The 15,791-nt window shown below is 51.8% G+C and overlaps 1 protein-coding gene across 4 annotated transcripts in view; it reads right to left on the minus strand.

Annotated features, from left to right (window-relative positions):
- Positions 1 to 745: 745 nt before the first annotated feature.
- Arfgap3 (ARF GTPase activating protein 3) overlaps positions 746 to 15,791 on the minus strand; it is a 49,616-nt gene continuing 34,570 nt past the window's right edge. Inside the window, exons 10-16 of one of the 4 annotated variants that reach the window (XM_006980238.4) lie at positions 13,264 to 13,392; positions 12,437 to 12,559; positions 8,478 to 8,609; positions 7,166 to 7,289; positions 6,113 to 6,203; positions 3,337 to 3,458; positions 746 to 1,689 (exon numbers count right to left, since the gene is read on the minus strand). In XM_006980238.4, the coding sequence (XP_006980300.1) occupies positions 1,672 to 1,689; positions 3,337 to 3,458; positions 6,113 to 6,203; positions 7,166 to 7,289; positions 8,478 to 8,609; positions 12,437 to 12,559; positions 13,264 to 13,392 (739 nt within the window). In that variant the 3' untranslated portion in view covers positions 746 to 1,671. Of the gene's footprint in view, positions 1,690 to 3,336; positions 3,459 to 6,112; positions 6,204 to 7,165; positions 7,290 to 8,477; positions 8,610 to 12,433; positions 12,560 to 13,263; positions 13,396 to 15,791 lie in introns of all 4 variants that reach the window. The other 3 variants (XM_015998797.3, XM_076556438.1, XM_076556437.1) reach the window with 3 other exon arrangements.

The raw sequence follows: 15,791 nt of genomic DNA on the forward strand, positions 1-15,791 counted from the left end.
CTGCTGCCCAGTAAGGAGGCCCTGTGGTCAGGGAGCAGATGAAAAGAGCAAGTTGGGACAGGGGCCCAGTTGCCTGGGGATAAAACAGGCATAGAGCTCATGTGGCACATGGGGGTGAGCACAGGGCTCACTGTGGGCTGGGGTGTGGACGGAGCGGTCCCCACGACTGAATCCTTGTGGGCTGTTAGTTTGATGTTCCACATGAATGCTCAGAAGGTGAACAGCTGCGGTATTCCTCATGGACGGCTGGTCCTCGGGGCCTCCCTGTCAGACGATGGACTGAGTTCTCAGTACTCTGTGTATTCAAGGCCCTGGTTCCCGCCTCAAGACCGAAACAATCAACAGAAAAGGGGGTAACACACCAGCAGCACCCCTTCCCTGCACGTCAGTACTCAAGGCCTCTGGGAAACCCCACCCTGAGGGTACCCCGATCCTGTCATTCACCCTACAGTACCATCTGATCCGTGTGCTGCAGCTGCCGATGTGGGCTGCCTCGCCACGCTCCCGTGTGTGGAAGCCCGTTCCCCCCCAGAGGCACCCACCGGCCACTGCGCCATGACAATGACATCTGTCAGCCCCAACCATAACAGGGCATGGCGGGTGCTGGGGTCATCCGATGCCCAGTTTACAATGAGTCATTAAAGCTCTGGTGAGGAGAGCGCAGGAACGGTCTGCTGTGCTGTCCGTTACAATTACAAATTGGATCTTTTCAGGAAGCTTCACAAAATAGTCATCTGAAATCACATTTTTGGTTCATCAAATTTCAAATATATTTTACTGTGCTGAACAATATATTCTGGTGCTGTCTAAAACACAGCCAAACAACTTTATCGATTTACATCTATCCTATGACTTTTGGAACATCAAGGTCAAGATAAAAAATATTAACAAAACCACCCAATTATAATTGCCATTTCCCCGAATCCGAGTGTCGTCCAGAAGCCACGTGGCCGCCTCACTCAGCTGGAGCTCCTACACTCTGATTTCTAGGTGGCACTTGGGAGCCCTCAGCTGGCCCTGCAGCACCTGTTACCAAACCGAAATGAACTCCCTTGGCACCATGGAAGCTCAGGTTTGTTAAAAGAACTGACTGGGAAACATTTTTAAGTATAGAGAATGTACAAATTAATTTACAAAGTGACAGATGGCTTGAAGTGTTGTTTGAAATCTCCCCATCGTGTGGGGGCGCCCAGGAAGCGATCTGGCAGGGAGTGGCTGGGCACCTCTGATCTTGTCTTGGTGGTTTGCTCCTTTGCAGAGAAGTGTGTGCTGTGGCTTTATTTCCCTGGCCCATCCAGCACCAGCTAGCTCTGGCAGCCCTGAGCCCACAGTCCATGGAGACTCTGCTGGGCCCCAGGTGAAGGCTCCCAGTCCAGGGAGAGGTGGGAGGAGCCGGCAGCTCAGGTTTCCAGCTCTCAGAACTAAAGATTCCACAAAGATAAGGCAAGGGCATGCTGACCGACACAGGGCACTAATCAGAAACGAAAGCAAAGCTCCGCTACATAGAAATGGGAGGCGTCAAAAGAAATGTGAAGAATCGGAAGGGTGCAGGGGCCTTGCCAACAAGTAGAACCTGCCTGCACAGCAGCCGAGGCTCCAGTGCAGCTGGATGTGGTCCCAGGTCCATCTGAAGTGAAGTTGTACCAGGTCGGACACAGCCCGGCACCAGGATTAAGAGCCATAGCGATCCTAGAGAGAAGCAGACCAACGTTTACTCCAATACACTCCATCTACCTCCTCCTGTGCCCGTGCCGCGGTCGTTGTTGACGGGCATCCAGCTCTGGGCACGGGCCTCATCTCTGCATCTGTGGCCAGGAGGGAACGGGGTTTGGAGACCTGCCTGGGATTACACCTTATGTGAGGTGCGCAAGGCCTAGAGCTCCCAGGCTGTACTAAGAATTGCAAGGCAGGGGCCAGGGCCATGTCCTGAGCTGTCCAGGGAGCATGTGGGATTGTCTGAAGAATTGAAATTTGAATTGAAACCTCGATTTTGGTCCCTGCTCATCTTACAGAGTCTCTGCCTCTGCTTCTTCACTTATAAGATGGGAGTATTCTAAAAACAAGACAGGCACCCACAAAACAGGGATACTGCCTGTCAGGAGGACCTGATGAAGGGCCCGCCTGAGGGAGGAGAGCCCCAAGCCTCTGCAGCCTTAGGCTTCCTTCATGGGGGGGCTTCACCACATTTCTATCGAGGCCACAGCAGGGTCTGTCTGCAGACTAAGAGCCTCCATTGATCCATAAGGGGTAATGCCAACCTAGTCAACTCCTCAGGGCCTCATTTCACCCAAGAAGATGCTTCTAAAGTGACTTCACATAAGCAAGCCATTCCCACACTCTGAGAAGGCCTCACTGTCATAACAAACAGGTTCCACTTTGCCCTAGTAAGTGAATTAAGTCCAACACAGAAAGACAAATATTTCTACAGATACAGAAAAGCATGTATGTGCACACAGTGTAAAGCAGAAGTAAAACTGTCTAGGGCCCACGAGGACCAAGTTGGGGGCAGGAGCGAAGGGTAGAGGTGTGGAGGAAATAACCCCGCAGAAGATGGCTTCTGGAGAATTCGGGAGTTCCTCAGAATCCATGTAGCCGCACAGAACATGCCACTGAGAGAAGAAGATACAGCCACACAGCAATAGGGTTCCCTATCATTCAAAAAGATACGCAGCCACCGGCATAGCTGAGCACGCCTTTAATCCCAGCGCTCGGGAGGCAGAGGCAGGTGGATCTCTGAGTTCGAGGCCAGCCTGGTCTACATAGTTGGTGCCAGGACAGCCAGGACTACATAGTCTAGAACTAAAACAAAACACAGCAGAACGCTACGGTGGTTATCTCAGAACAGGGAGAAGGTGGATGGTTTTCATCTTAAGACTTCTCTCTTCTGTGGGGCTGGGAGATGCTCAGCAGTTTATAGCACTTGCTCTTGCAGGAGACCTGGGTTCAATTCCCAGCACCCACATGGCAGCTCATAACCATCTGTAGGGTCAGGCATGCATACATATGTACAGACATGCAGGCAAAACATTCATACCTATAAAATAAAATGATCTAAATAAAAAAAGAGAGAGAGAGAGATTCTCCATTCTTCTTACTGGGAATTATAAGACTCCCCAGTAAGAACTTAGAAAATGCTGTCTCGAGGCAGGGTCTCAGCCCAGGCAGGCCTTGAACTCAACACCTTTCTGCCTCAGGCCCCAGTGGCTGAGATTTCAGGCAATATTACAATACACTCCACACTCGGGGCTTTCATGACGTCTGGGCTATTCTGCGGCACAGCTCCCAGCTCATAGCTACAGCCCAGTCCCCTGGGAGCTCTAACAGAGCTTCACTCACCTGAATGGACGTCATGACCCCGTTGGCAAAGACAGAGAGTTTTCCAGCAACGGATCGCACGCCTTGCTTGAACTGTGCCATGTCCGGGGCATTGGGCAGCACGTTCGAGAGGTTGTAGTTTCCTGCACACAGAGAAATGCCAGCTTGCCCATCTACCAAGGACACGTGTAGCTCTGTGAACCCACTCGGCCTCTCCTGTCTCCTCCCACGCAACTGCTGTGTCCAGAGAGAGATGATCACGCAGTGGGGCAGGGCTTGGTGTCCCAGCACAGTTCCTCCAGCCACCACAGCAAGGGGACACAGCACTCTGTACGGTGGCTCTCAAGGCTCAAACTGGAATCAGAGCTATTATCATGGCCAGCACTGGCCGTGGGGTACTGGAGGTACTGGGAAGGGCTGTGGGTCCTGTGCTGGGCGGCAGGCAGGCAGGCTTGGAGGGCACTTGTTCATTCATTCAACAAACCTTCGACAAGGGCTTTGTCGAGGGCCAGGGGCACAGAAAGAGAAGCCAGGGCCTGCCGCGGTCAGCTCATCAGGTGCCTCATTCCTGAGGTGGTTGAGGCACAAGCATGTGAGGCCTGAGGAGTCCCCACAGGCCCAGGGCAGCTGGAGGGAGGGAGAGCTGGGGAGGCCGCAGGAGCCAGGCGGAAAGTCGGTGACAGGCGCGAGGGTAGCACGTGACCCTCAGGGCAAGGGCTCCAGGGCGCATGCAGAGCCCGCTCCGCTCCGGCAGAGAAGGGAGGGCACGGGGCAGCCGGACGAGGGACAAACAGAACGCACGTAGACAGGAAGGCCTGGACCATGGACCTCCGCAGACAGAGGAACCTGGGGGACACCCCGAACTCAGGGCTCTGTCCCTCCCACCCTCCAGGGGAGCCATGGATCTTCTTTAATGAGATAATATGGACCAAATTCTCAGAAACGGAGACAAGTCAAGAGAAAAGTCCAGGATTTTCAGAATATCGAATCTAACAGCTACTTCTCTGAGGCAGACACTGTAGCCACCGTGTCGACACCAGAGGCCACTAAATGGAGCTAGAATTCGGGTCTCAGGGTGGTGGGGTCCAGATGGGCAGTGACAATAGCCCCAACTACTTGGGCTCAGTAGCAGGGGCAAGCTCTGCTCACGGCAGACCACCAGGTATAGTCGGGGGTGACCTGACACCCTAGGGAACATCTCACAAAGGCCCCCCGAATTGCTATGCCCCCAGTATCAGAGTTCAATGGACTTTCGTTTTGTGGTGGGGCAGGAGGCAAGCTTGAGCCAGTCAGAGCTCTGTAAATGTAAAGGGCGTGTTCCCTTCAAGAGCTTTCTTTTTTTCCTTCCTCTGTGTGTGTGTGTGTGTGTGTGTGTGTGTGTGTGTGTGTGTGTGTGTTTAACAAACAATAATGTTTCAGAGTAAATGTTCCAGGAAATTGAATTTAAAAGCATGCGGATATTTCAACAACCTGGATCTTAGGACTGACCTGCCCAGCAGTCTTGGGACTGGCTCCAGCATGCTGAGCCTGCACCCACTGGCTGGGGAAGAAGCCCTGCTGGGAGACCTCAGCGGAGGCTGGGGGCCTTTGTGCCAGGGGTGTGGTACATCACAACAGGAAGCCAGCCTGACAAAAGGCCAGGGTGTGAAGATCAGACCGGAAAAAGCACTGCCTTGCTGGGCAGTGGCTGACCACTAACAACAGCCTCTGTATCTGTGGGCAGGAAGGATGCGCACAGGAGCCATGGCCCTGCCCAGCCCTGTCAGGCCGCAGACGTGTCTCTCTGAACATGGTTGTCTACACATGCCAGCCTAGAACGCTCTCCCCACTTAAGCCAGCAAACTGGCAATGCCATCAGGGCCATAATGACCACATATGCCCGAATGCACCTCCACGTGAATGTTCCAGACGGCTGAGACTACCCTACACCTTCTCTGTTGGAGCTGCATCCACTCCATAAGTCTAAAAGGCAGTGTGGCCGCCAGGATGGTCACACACACAAACGCTCAGGCCTTCTGTAGGCCAAAGCCAGTCTGGCTGTGAAGGAAACGCTGTAAACCGGGTGCAGCGCGCTCAGCCTGCAGCACTGGCTCCTGAGACCTCTCTCTCCTTGGTTCTTTTCCTGAAATGACCTCAGAGGCTGCTGTACTTCACACTCTCACTGCGGCCTGGTGGAGGCCGTGTGGGGTGCTCACACAGGCCTTCTGGGACAGGGAGTACACAGGTAAAGGCCACAGGCATAGTTCTGTGTGGGCAATGAAGGGCCTGCTCTGGAGCTTGCCTCGTAGACTGCAGGCCTGGGATGAGCGGCCACCGCGTGTAGGGATGTACGAGGGGCGGCCGAGATGGTCATCTGCCCATTTCCACGCTGCATTGGATCTTCCCTAAAGAGTCACTCACTCCTTAATGCCTCTGTGTGTCCTGAGGGCTGAGGGGCCTGGGAGGTGACTCCTGGGTGCAGGAACCTGACTGGTTGGTACCTCACACAATATCTCAGGTCCAGCTACTCCACAGGCAGGAGATGGAGGCTAACCATGCCATGACCCCAGCTAGTGAGTGGCTGGCATCTCCCAGGAGCCTCCTGCCTCCTGTAGGAACCCAGTGTTCTGGATACTAAACTGCCAGGTGACAGGGGCATACTCTTCATGACGTGGTCTCCTCTCACGGGACACCTGGGATGGCAGCTTCAGTTCTCATCTCACACAGGGACAGGGGTGTATGGTGATGGGGCATGGAATCCTGGGAAGGGAAAGGTCCTGTGGAGACACATGTCCCGGGGAGCTCCATGAGTCCTCACCTGCTGCCTGCTTCCTCTGCTCATCGAAAAGGTCTGCGGAGCTTATGGAGGAGCTGGTGGAGAGCCGCTCTAACCGCGCCCGGGTCTCAAACTAGACAGAAAAAGGCAGAGTTAGACTCCAAGAACTGCTGAAGAGAGACTGGGATGGGTTTGCTCCCCTTGGCTCTCTACCTCCCATGTCAGCCCCAGCCAGGCCCTGGAGATGGAATAAAGGGCGTGTTCTGCAATGATGTAGGTCACGGGTGGGCAGGGCAGTGTCGCACATCCCTGTCAATGTGGTCAGGAGGAGGGGCAGCCAGAGCTCATGCACTGCTCTCAGCCGCTCTAGGAAAGCCCCTCCGTGCTTGGCACACCACCGAGTCCATCAGCTTGAAGGCTTCAAATTTCTGTGTGCATGTGTGCGTGCGTGCGTGTGTGTGCGTGTGTGTTTTACTGGAAATAAAACCTAGGGCCTCAAGTGTGCCAGGCAAGTGTTCTTCCAAGAATTGCACTCCAGCCCATCATCAAATTTAAAGTAAAACCAAGTTGAAGGGGCTGGCAGCCCCTCTGGCAATGAGGCCTGGGCTACGAGACAAATCAGCACCCTGGGAACGGCTCCTCAGATCTCTCCCCACCAGGCCTCTGCACTGAGCACTCGAGAGAAGCGGGCTCAGCCCCAGCTTAGCCACTCCTGGATGAATGTGCTCATTTGTGAGGCAGGAGACTGCTGGCTAATAAGGCATCCGCCCACAAACATTTCCAGGCTTCATTTAACCATGTTAAACTGATCAAAAGCAATTGCTGCTACATAGAAACCCAAATCTGCTCAAAAGCTACTGACTGATGGCCTCTCCCCAGAGAGGTGGGAGAGCCATGAGACCGGGTCCTTGACTCCTCAGCTGCCGGGTGCTCAGGCAGGCCTGGGCTCTGGTCCTGCCTCCTGCGTTATTGTCTGGGGGCCTCTGGGCCTCTGGCCAGGTCCCTCCTCCCTCAGCAGCCCATCCTCTCATGGTCCCCACAGCTAAGCTTCCTTCCTGGTTCTCAGGGCTCCTGAGGAGCTCTCGGCCCCCTTACATCTGCCTGGGCTTGTCTTCCAAAGTACATGTCTGAAGAAATGGCCTTGACGTTGCCAAACTTCTTCTGGGCTTCATCCGTATTGTCAACGGGCTCATAATCTGGCTTCCGGCGAGCACTGGGTCTACAGGGAAAAACAGCCAGAGCTGGTCACACCACGGGTGGTGAAGCAGACTGGTTCACACCTCCACTTGTGTGGAGTCTCCCATCTCAGCCCGATTAGACAACACCACCCACACTGCCCGTCACACTGTGGATAAACTGCATGGGGTCCAGGACATCCCGGTTACCGGGGCAACCTCGGGTTACACCAGTAAAGTTCCTTGGTGTGGACAAGAAATATGAGCTCCTCTTCCAACTGTAGAGGAAGCGCTTCACCAGGAGAGCTGTGGAGCGGAAGCCACCTCAACCTGAACCGCTATAGTCAGGCGACCGTGGAGCTCAGAGTTCAGGGCAAGGCCGGTTACAGGATGACCAGTCCACACGGTACCTTCCCACACGGGAAGATTAAAAACAGGATAGCAGGGGCCGGGGGCTGAGGACAGAGCAAGGGACCTGGGAGCAAGAGAATGTCCTGAACTTGTTCTCAGTGGTCATGACATGACTGCATGTTAGTCAAATTGATGGGGCAGGTGTAATCTGAGACAGAGGCAGGAGAATCTCGAGTCTGAGGCTAGCCTGGGTAACTCAGTGAAACACTGCCTCAAAATAAAACAATAAAATTAAATCCAAAAGGGCGTATGTGGAGTTCGGTGTAGTGTGCTTGCCAAGCATGCTTCAGGTGCTGGGTTTAATCCCTAGCACCACACTCCCCACCCTATAGACGGCACCCCCACACTCACACACATGTGCACACTCCCCCACATATCCTTAGCACCACACATACACACACGTATACACACTCACATACAAACAGCACTCCCCCCCATATATATATATATATATATATATATATATATATATATATATATATATATATATACATATATCCAGAAACATATCTTAGCATCACACACACACACAGACACAAATGAGACCAAATTGCAGAACTGTTTCCTAGGAAACAGGCACTCTTACAGTTGGCAAATAGTCTTCAAATGGGGGAAGGTGACTCATTCATGAGCCAGGTCACCCTGACCCATTGATGAGAATCCCCAGGGAATCGCCTCACACCTGCTTTCTATCAGCCACAGGTTTCTGGCATGCACCCCCAATGCACAGCCACTTCCTAAGGCAGCAGGACACTGGTGACCCAGCTCTCACCCACTGGTCCTCTGACAGAGGACCTGGCTCCCCAGGCTGCAGCTCCCACCTGTCTGAAGAGCCTGTGCTTTTCATGGCAGGCTCAGGCTCTCTGCTGCTGTCTTTCTTCCAGTAGGAATCGGCACTGTCGTCCCAGCTGGAAAAGGAACTACCTCTTAACTCCATGGGGTCGTCAAAGTACCTGTTGGAACAGGAGGAAACGGTGACCAGGGAGTACTTACGACACTCACTCCTTTTGGGTATGGAGGAACCTGACCTCCCTGCCCAGTCATGTTCTGAGATGAAGGGCAGGCCTGACCCCAGCTGTGGCCAATGAACAGGAGCTGACGTCAGGGTCCAAGGTCTTCCCAGCAACTGTGTCCCAGCTGACCTTGCTCTCTGAGGGCTTCGGGGAAGAGGTGGTCCCTTTCCTCTGATGCAGCCCCAGGCTGCTGAGATTGACACCCCCCCCCAGCTGCGAGGTCATATGGCAGAGCCCAGAGGCTGGTCGGCCCTAAGAAGCACAAGGGGGTGTGAATCAGTACTAGATGGGGAGGGGCCGGGATACTCAGGTTCTTCTCAACAATGGCGCTCAGTGTTCTGGAGATCACACTCATTGGACTCACACGGACATTCTTCATAACCTTTTCTGGCCTGGAGAGGCATTGGGGCGCCTTTAAATTGTAAAAGTAGATGCCACCTTGCATAGGTGCCCTGAGCAGTCCACACGTGGGGATTTCCTACTTCTCAATCACTCACAAGAGCCTCTCTGTGCTCTGGCATCCTGTAGGGGTACCTAGTCACTCGCAGGCAATACTACGCCAGCCAGCCTGCCGAGCCTCAGTCCCATGCCAGGACTCAGCAGCTCTCCCCATCCCTGACCTTCTTCACCCAGCGTGGGCTTTCATTTCTGGGTCCCATTTCTCCATGAGCTTTCCTTCATGCTAGCCCTCACACTGCACCTTCCTCACCTCTGAACACATCCCTGCAGGCCCCTGGGAAAAGCCTTTAATAGCACACTGTCCTGTCGTCAGTCACATCCCCCACCCAAGGCCATTGGGCTCCGTGGGGCTCAGCAAACAGTCCAGTTTCATTATTCTGAATGCACTATTGTAATAATGCATCATTTATAATTTGGAAATAATGGAATTCACTATAAAAAAAACATGCAAGGATATGTCCCCCTTGCTTTATAGAAACAGCACTCTTCCATAATTCATAACATGCAAGTCCTAATGGCTGATGAATAATTTGGAAGCAGTAAAAGCACTCTGTGGCACTGACCTGCTGGCTTCCAGAGTGTTCACCTCACCTCTGGGGCCAAAGCACCTACTCCAACCCTGCTCTGTCACTGTGGTCATCAAGTGAACTCGAGGGATGTTTCTGTCCCCAGATAACCTGCGGGTCACCATCTACATGGCACCCAAATCTCACTGCTCTACAACTAAACACCACTTACCCCCAGGTTTCAAACTGAAATTGGTCCCCGGCACAGCGGCCTTTGGGACCCAACCTTCTGATTGAGAGAGGTTCCTAGAGGCTCCAAGGCACATATAAAGGTTGATCCTGACCGCAGACAGTACCTGGTTATGAGGCCCTGCACAGAAAGTCAGCCCGGTGCCTACCCACTCTAGGTCACCATCCACATGGCATCAAAGTTTTCTCTGCTCTATGTCTAAATGCCATTTGCCCCCAGGTTTCAGACTAAGTAACTGGTCCCTCGCATAGCAGCCTTTGAGCCTTCAGAACTGACCCTTCTTTTTATTTATTTATTTTTTGGTTTTTCCTTTTCTTTTTTTTTAAACATTTATTTTATTATGTATACAGTGTTCTGCCTGCACATATGCCTGCACATTACAGATGGTTGGGAGCCACCATGTGGCTGCTGGGAATTGAACTCAGGACCTCTGGAAGAACAACCAGTGTTCTTAACTGCTGAGCCATCTCTCCAGCCCCCAGAACTGACGCTTCTGACTGAGCCAAGAAGAGCTGTTTCTGAAGGCTCGAAGGCACACATAAGGCCCACATGAGTTCCCCCATGACCTGAGGCTGTGGGCATGGGAAGGGTCCGACTTAGCAGGCGACCTTACCCAGAAGCCTTTCTCTCGCCAACACTGCTCCCCAAGCACAGAACTGGTGCTCCATGAAAGTGATCCTGTCTTTTCCTATACCGCCCTCCATGGGCATCACTAAAGAGCAGGGAAGCCACAGAGGTGGGGAGAATGCAAGGGTCCTCAGACCCCAGCCCAGCCCTCATCCAAACGGTGTGTGCAAGGACCTGATGTGTGCTTTCCAGGGTCAGTCACAAACTTGAATTTCTCCTGTGTAACAACTATTTAGGTTTTCTCAAACGGCACAGTATGAACAGACCCAAGCACACTGCGGAAGCCTATGGAGGCTGGAGAGGGGCAGGCAGGGAAGCCGCAGTCTCTGACTAGCCAGCAAGGAGTCATGAAGCAGCCAGCTCTTTCTAAAATACTGGGACTCAAGTAACTCAGAGCTGTGCTTAAAAATAAGGGAAGAGCTGTTTGCACAATTGCTTACCTAGGAGCTTGGATAGGAAAGTCCACAATTTCACAGTTGACTCTAGATAACAGAACCTATGCCTGTTCTACCTATGACAGCCATGTCTTTGGCCACGTGACACCAGGAAGCCTGTGTGACTGTGGCAGTACCGTCATTGACAGAAGTGTCCCATCCTCACCAACTCCAGATGTGAAAGGGTCCTTGGTGTGGTTAATGCAGCTGCCCAACTGGCCCCTCACTGAGCACCTGTCTCTGGATGAGCTCCTCGGCTACCATAGAAACTAGTCACAGTAGAGCCAAGCAGTCTGTCGGCAGTGCCTCAGCTTTCCCTATGGACCCTGCAGGGCAGGCACCCCAGGATCCTTCCCTGACGGATGAGGAGGCTGCAGCATGAGCATTTTAATAACCTGGCCGTTTCCATGCAGTTCTTATGTGGCACAGCCAGCATTCAACCCAGGCTACTGGGTCTCTGAACCTACATGTTATGTCAAAGCCATCCCAAGTTCCTGTGAAGTCAGCTTCTGGGCAACCCTATTCAAGATGACACTTGTCCTCACCACATTCAGCCTTATGCCAGTTACATGTTTTGCCCCAGCAGACAGAAGACACGAAAGAACAGAACCAGGCTGTCCTAGTACCATGGGATCCCTTCAGAGAACAGTCATTGCCTTCATGAATAAATACACACACAAATGCGACTTCATACTGGATTCTCCTGGCAGCTCTCAGAAGCCAGTGTTCCAACACAGAAGCCGCTCAAGGTCCGGGCACACTCCAGTCCTTGCCTTGAAGACAGGACTCTGCCTCTCTCCACTCCTCAGTACCTCGTCTACCTCTGACTTTAACCCTTAGCTGCTGACTGTATCAACAAACACTTTGCTAGTTGTAAACACTGCCCCTTACACTGTTTCCCAGCCTTTGGTCCTACGCATAGACTTGCATCAGTCAAAGCTTTCAAATGGTGCCAGGCACTGATCTGTACTGGCTCTTAAGTGTTGTAGAATATTATTTTAAGCCGTGTTACTTTTGTTCATGTTGCATTTGTTCAACTCTGTAAAGCTGCATTACTTTGCCTCTCTAAAACACCTGATGGTCTAATAAAGAGCTGAATGGTCAATAGCAAGGAAGGAGAAAGGATAGGTGGGGCTGGCAGACATAAATAATTGATAGACGGAGCTATCTGGGAGAGGAAGAAGTAGTCAGAAAAGGAGGAGGACATCAGGGACCAGCCATCCAGCTACACAGCTGGCCATGGAGTAAGATCACAGAAGAAAAGGAAAAAGCCCAGAGGCAAAAGGTAGAAGGGTAATTTAAAGTTAAGAAAAGCTGGCTAGAAACAAGCCAAACTAACACTGGGCATTTATAATTAAGAATAAGCCTCTGTGTGTGATTTATTTGGGAGGCAGGCCCCCCAAAAGGTAAAGGAAAAAACAAAACAAAACAACCAACAACTTTTAAGGCCAGCCCCTAATGCACCCATAGACACAGCTAGGCTCAGACCACCTGGAGCTGGAGGTGAAGTATGACTCCTCTGGGTCTTCTTGGTACTTCCTCCTTGGCTTTGCCAGTGTAGGCGACTCCTGCTCGATGGTCTGCATGTCTGAAGTCACAGAATGGGAGATGCCACTTGGGGACAGAATAAAAGAGGAAATATTACATCATTGGCCTCCTAAAGGCTTTTGTCTTACCAAACAAAAGAATGCTTTAAGCTGATCTGGAGGGCTGGGAAACCCAAGGTGAACTAGAAGTCATTCTGAGGGTTGGACCAGGAAGAAGACAGCCACAATCATGGGGTGTGGCGGGGGCACCCACTCCAGTGCACATGTCGTGGAAACTCAGACCCATTTCCTTCTCTCCAAGAACCATGTGAGCCATCACACACACACACACACACACACACACACACGCCTCATGTAGCCTAGGCTAGTCTTAAACTAGCTATATAGCCCAGGCTGGCCTTGATATTGCTGATCTTTCTGTCTTTACCTCCTGATGCTAGGATTAGAGGCACACCCACTATATTTAGCTTTACCCCCAACTATTTTGTATTTGTTGTTTGTTTTGAGACAGGCAGGGACTCTTGTAGCTCAGAATGACCTTGGGTGAAGCCCCAATCTTGGTTTCTATGGTGCTGGGGATCCAACCCAGGGCTCTGTGCACATCTACCCATGAAGCCCCAGCCCCAGCCATAATATACCAAATACCAACGCAAAGCCAGCCAACCAGGAAAGGAAAGGCACCAAAGAAATGCCTCTGAGGCTGAAATGAGCCCCTAGACCCCTTCACTGTGGGCAAAGGGCACCGGGCTGAACCCGCCAAGCGGACCCTACCTCCGGCAGCTTCCAAAGCCCATGCCCAGCCTCTCGGCTTCCACCTTCTTCTGGCCGCTCAGGTTCAGTTTTTCATCCTTCTTCATGTGAATGTCAAGATCCTTGTAGGCCAATCGTAACGACGAAACACTGCTGGGAAAAGCACACGCTCACTAGTGCAGCTTTAAACCACACTCCTACATTAAAACCATAGGCAGAGCGGAGACGTGAAATTCCTCTTTCAGCTCTGTCCTCCTCTAGGTAGCACACTTGACAGAATGCTGCCTTCAAGTCTTTCTCAAATACAAGTTCAGGACTTTATGGCTGCTCTTCTGATTGTCTGGTACCATACCGAGTGCCTCAGTTACTTCCCACCCAGGATCCTTCCTTTGACTGACATCTGATTACACTTCCCTGAGACATAACAGTGTGTGAGGTTAGTAAACTTGTCTACTGTGTCTACTATTTAAGATGAAAATATTGTCACTCCGGGCGATCTGATGCTCTCTTCTGACCTCTACAGGCACCTATACAAACATGCAAACTCTCACATTCAGAAAGACAGCACACATGCAATTAATTTTTTTTAATATAAAAAGATAAATATATATCTAAAATTGATTTCATAAATATATAAATCATTAGCTGTAGTTCAAATAATTTCCTGTAGTGTCTCTATTTATCAGGCTACTGAGAACATTTGAAATGGATGGTCATTACCCACCCAGCCACTGTCTCTAGCTTTAAAACCATTTCATTATTGTGTGCATACATGTTGTGTGTGGGATAAGGCACATGTATATGGCGTGTATGTGTGTGGAGGTCAGAGGACAACTTATGAAGTCAGTTCTCTCCTCCCACCAAGGGTTCCGGAGATTGAACTGAGGTCATCTGTGAATCATTCCATGAGTCCTAGCCATACCCCGATTTCTATTAAAAAGGGCACCACTGTGCCTGGAAGTTGTGTGCACATTACCCTTGCTCCCAGGCTTCAATGAGCGCAAGCCGTACCTGAGCTCATCTAGAAAGCTATGCCCCAGCAGCAGGACACTCGGTGCCGTGAGAAGTGACATGCCTACCATCTGCCTCCCAAAGCCCTGGACAGCGCCAGGGGCCCCTCACCAGCAAGCCATCAGAACCCTGTGCAGAGGCAACTCCTGTGTCGAGGCAGGAGACACACCCGGGAAACTCTACTCCCGTTTTTGCTCTTTCCTTCTTGTAAGGAGATGTGGGGGTTTCCCGGGTCAGCTCTGGCCCGGCAGGTGTCTCACTATCATCTCCCTTAGCAAACCAATGGGAAACACCAGCTTTCTTTCAAGTCAGATCTCATCAACTGCAGCAGCAGCAGCAGGGCCTGGGGATGAATGGAAGAACCAGAAGACCCTGGCAGGGGCTCTCTGAGGACTCCTGACCAGGGGCTCCCCTCGCTCCCGGCAGGGGCTCTCTGAGGACTCCTGACCAGGGGCTCCCCTCGCTCACAAGCATGAGTTCTCCGCTCTGCGAAGGCAGAGGATGCTCACAAGGGCTGTAGGATGCTCACAAGCCACCAGCGTAGCCAGCCAGGACGAGGCTGCAAAGGTCCTTAGCTTCACAGTGTGACTGTGTAGGACATGCTGACTCTCCACTGAGTCTTGCACTGTAACTATTCACAATCACTAGAAACATCAGCTTCCAGGCTTCACCCTCACTTTTCCCTGGTGAACACAGAGCTGGGACAGGGTGAGACAGGTCTGCACAGCAGAGACAGGCGGTCAGTCACAGGATGTCCTGGAGAAGGGCAATCAAGCTGCTAAACTGGGTTCCCGAGTCAATCATTCCTTCCCTCCCACCATGCATCTCTGCACAGAGGCTTTCTGCACGTCTGGCCAAGGCTCTACCCACATGCTGTGGGATAGTTGTGCACTGTGCGAAGACGTGTTGCTGTGATGGTGTAATAAAAAGCTGAATGGCCAATAGCAAGGCAGGAAATATAGGTGGGACTTGTGGGCAGAGAGAGAACTCTGGGAAGAAGAAAAGGCAGATTCACCAGTGAGACACAGAGGAAGCAGGGTGTGCAGTATGGAGATGAGGTAACAAGCCACGTGGAAAATCACAGATTAAAATATATATATATGGGTTAACTTAAGTTATAAGAGCTAGTTGGTAACAAGCCTAAGCTAAGGCTGAGCTTTCGTAATTAACAGTAAGTCTCTGTGTTGTATTGCGGGCTGGTAGCCCAACAAGAAAGTACCACTACACCCACAAGCTGCAAGCCAAGCCCTCATTCATGTGTTTTCAATGAATTAAGGACAGACACATGGACGGTGGGTGTGGCCAGCATCCCATGCTAACCTCCCTGTGCCCTGCTTCTCCAGCCTCCTGAGCACACAAAGGAGGGTGTGGGTGCACCCCACAGCTCTTATCTCACCAGGCTTTTGAGATTACTTCAAGCCCCAGCAGCACAGGCAGAGTCACTTCCAATCAGCTGAGCTAACCTGTTTCTGCCCTGGTCAGAAAGCAATGACAAGAGAAATTCAAGTCTGACACTCCATCCCTGTCCCAGAGAAAGT

This window comes from Peromyscus maniculatus, chromosome 20 (assembly GCF_049852395.1).
Source record: "Peromyscus maniculatus bairdii isolate BWxNUB_F1_BW_parent chromosome 20, HU_Pman_BW_mat_3.1, whole genome shotgun sequence".
In the NCBI taxonomy this organism is placed as follows: Eukaryota; Metazoa; Chordata; class Mammalia; order Rodentia; family Cricetidae; genus Peromyscus; species Peromyscus maniculatus.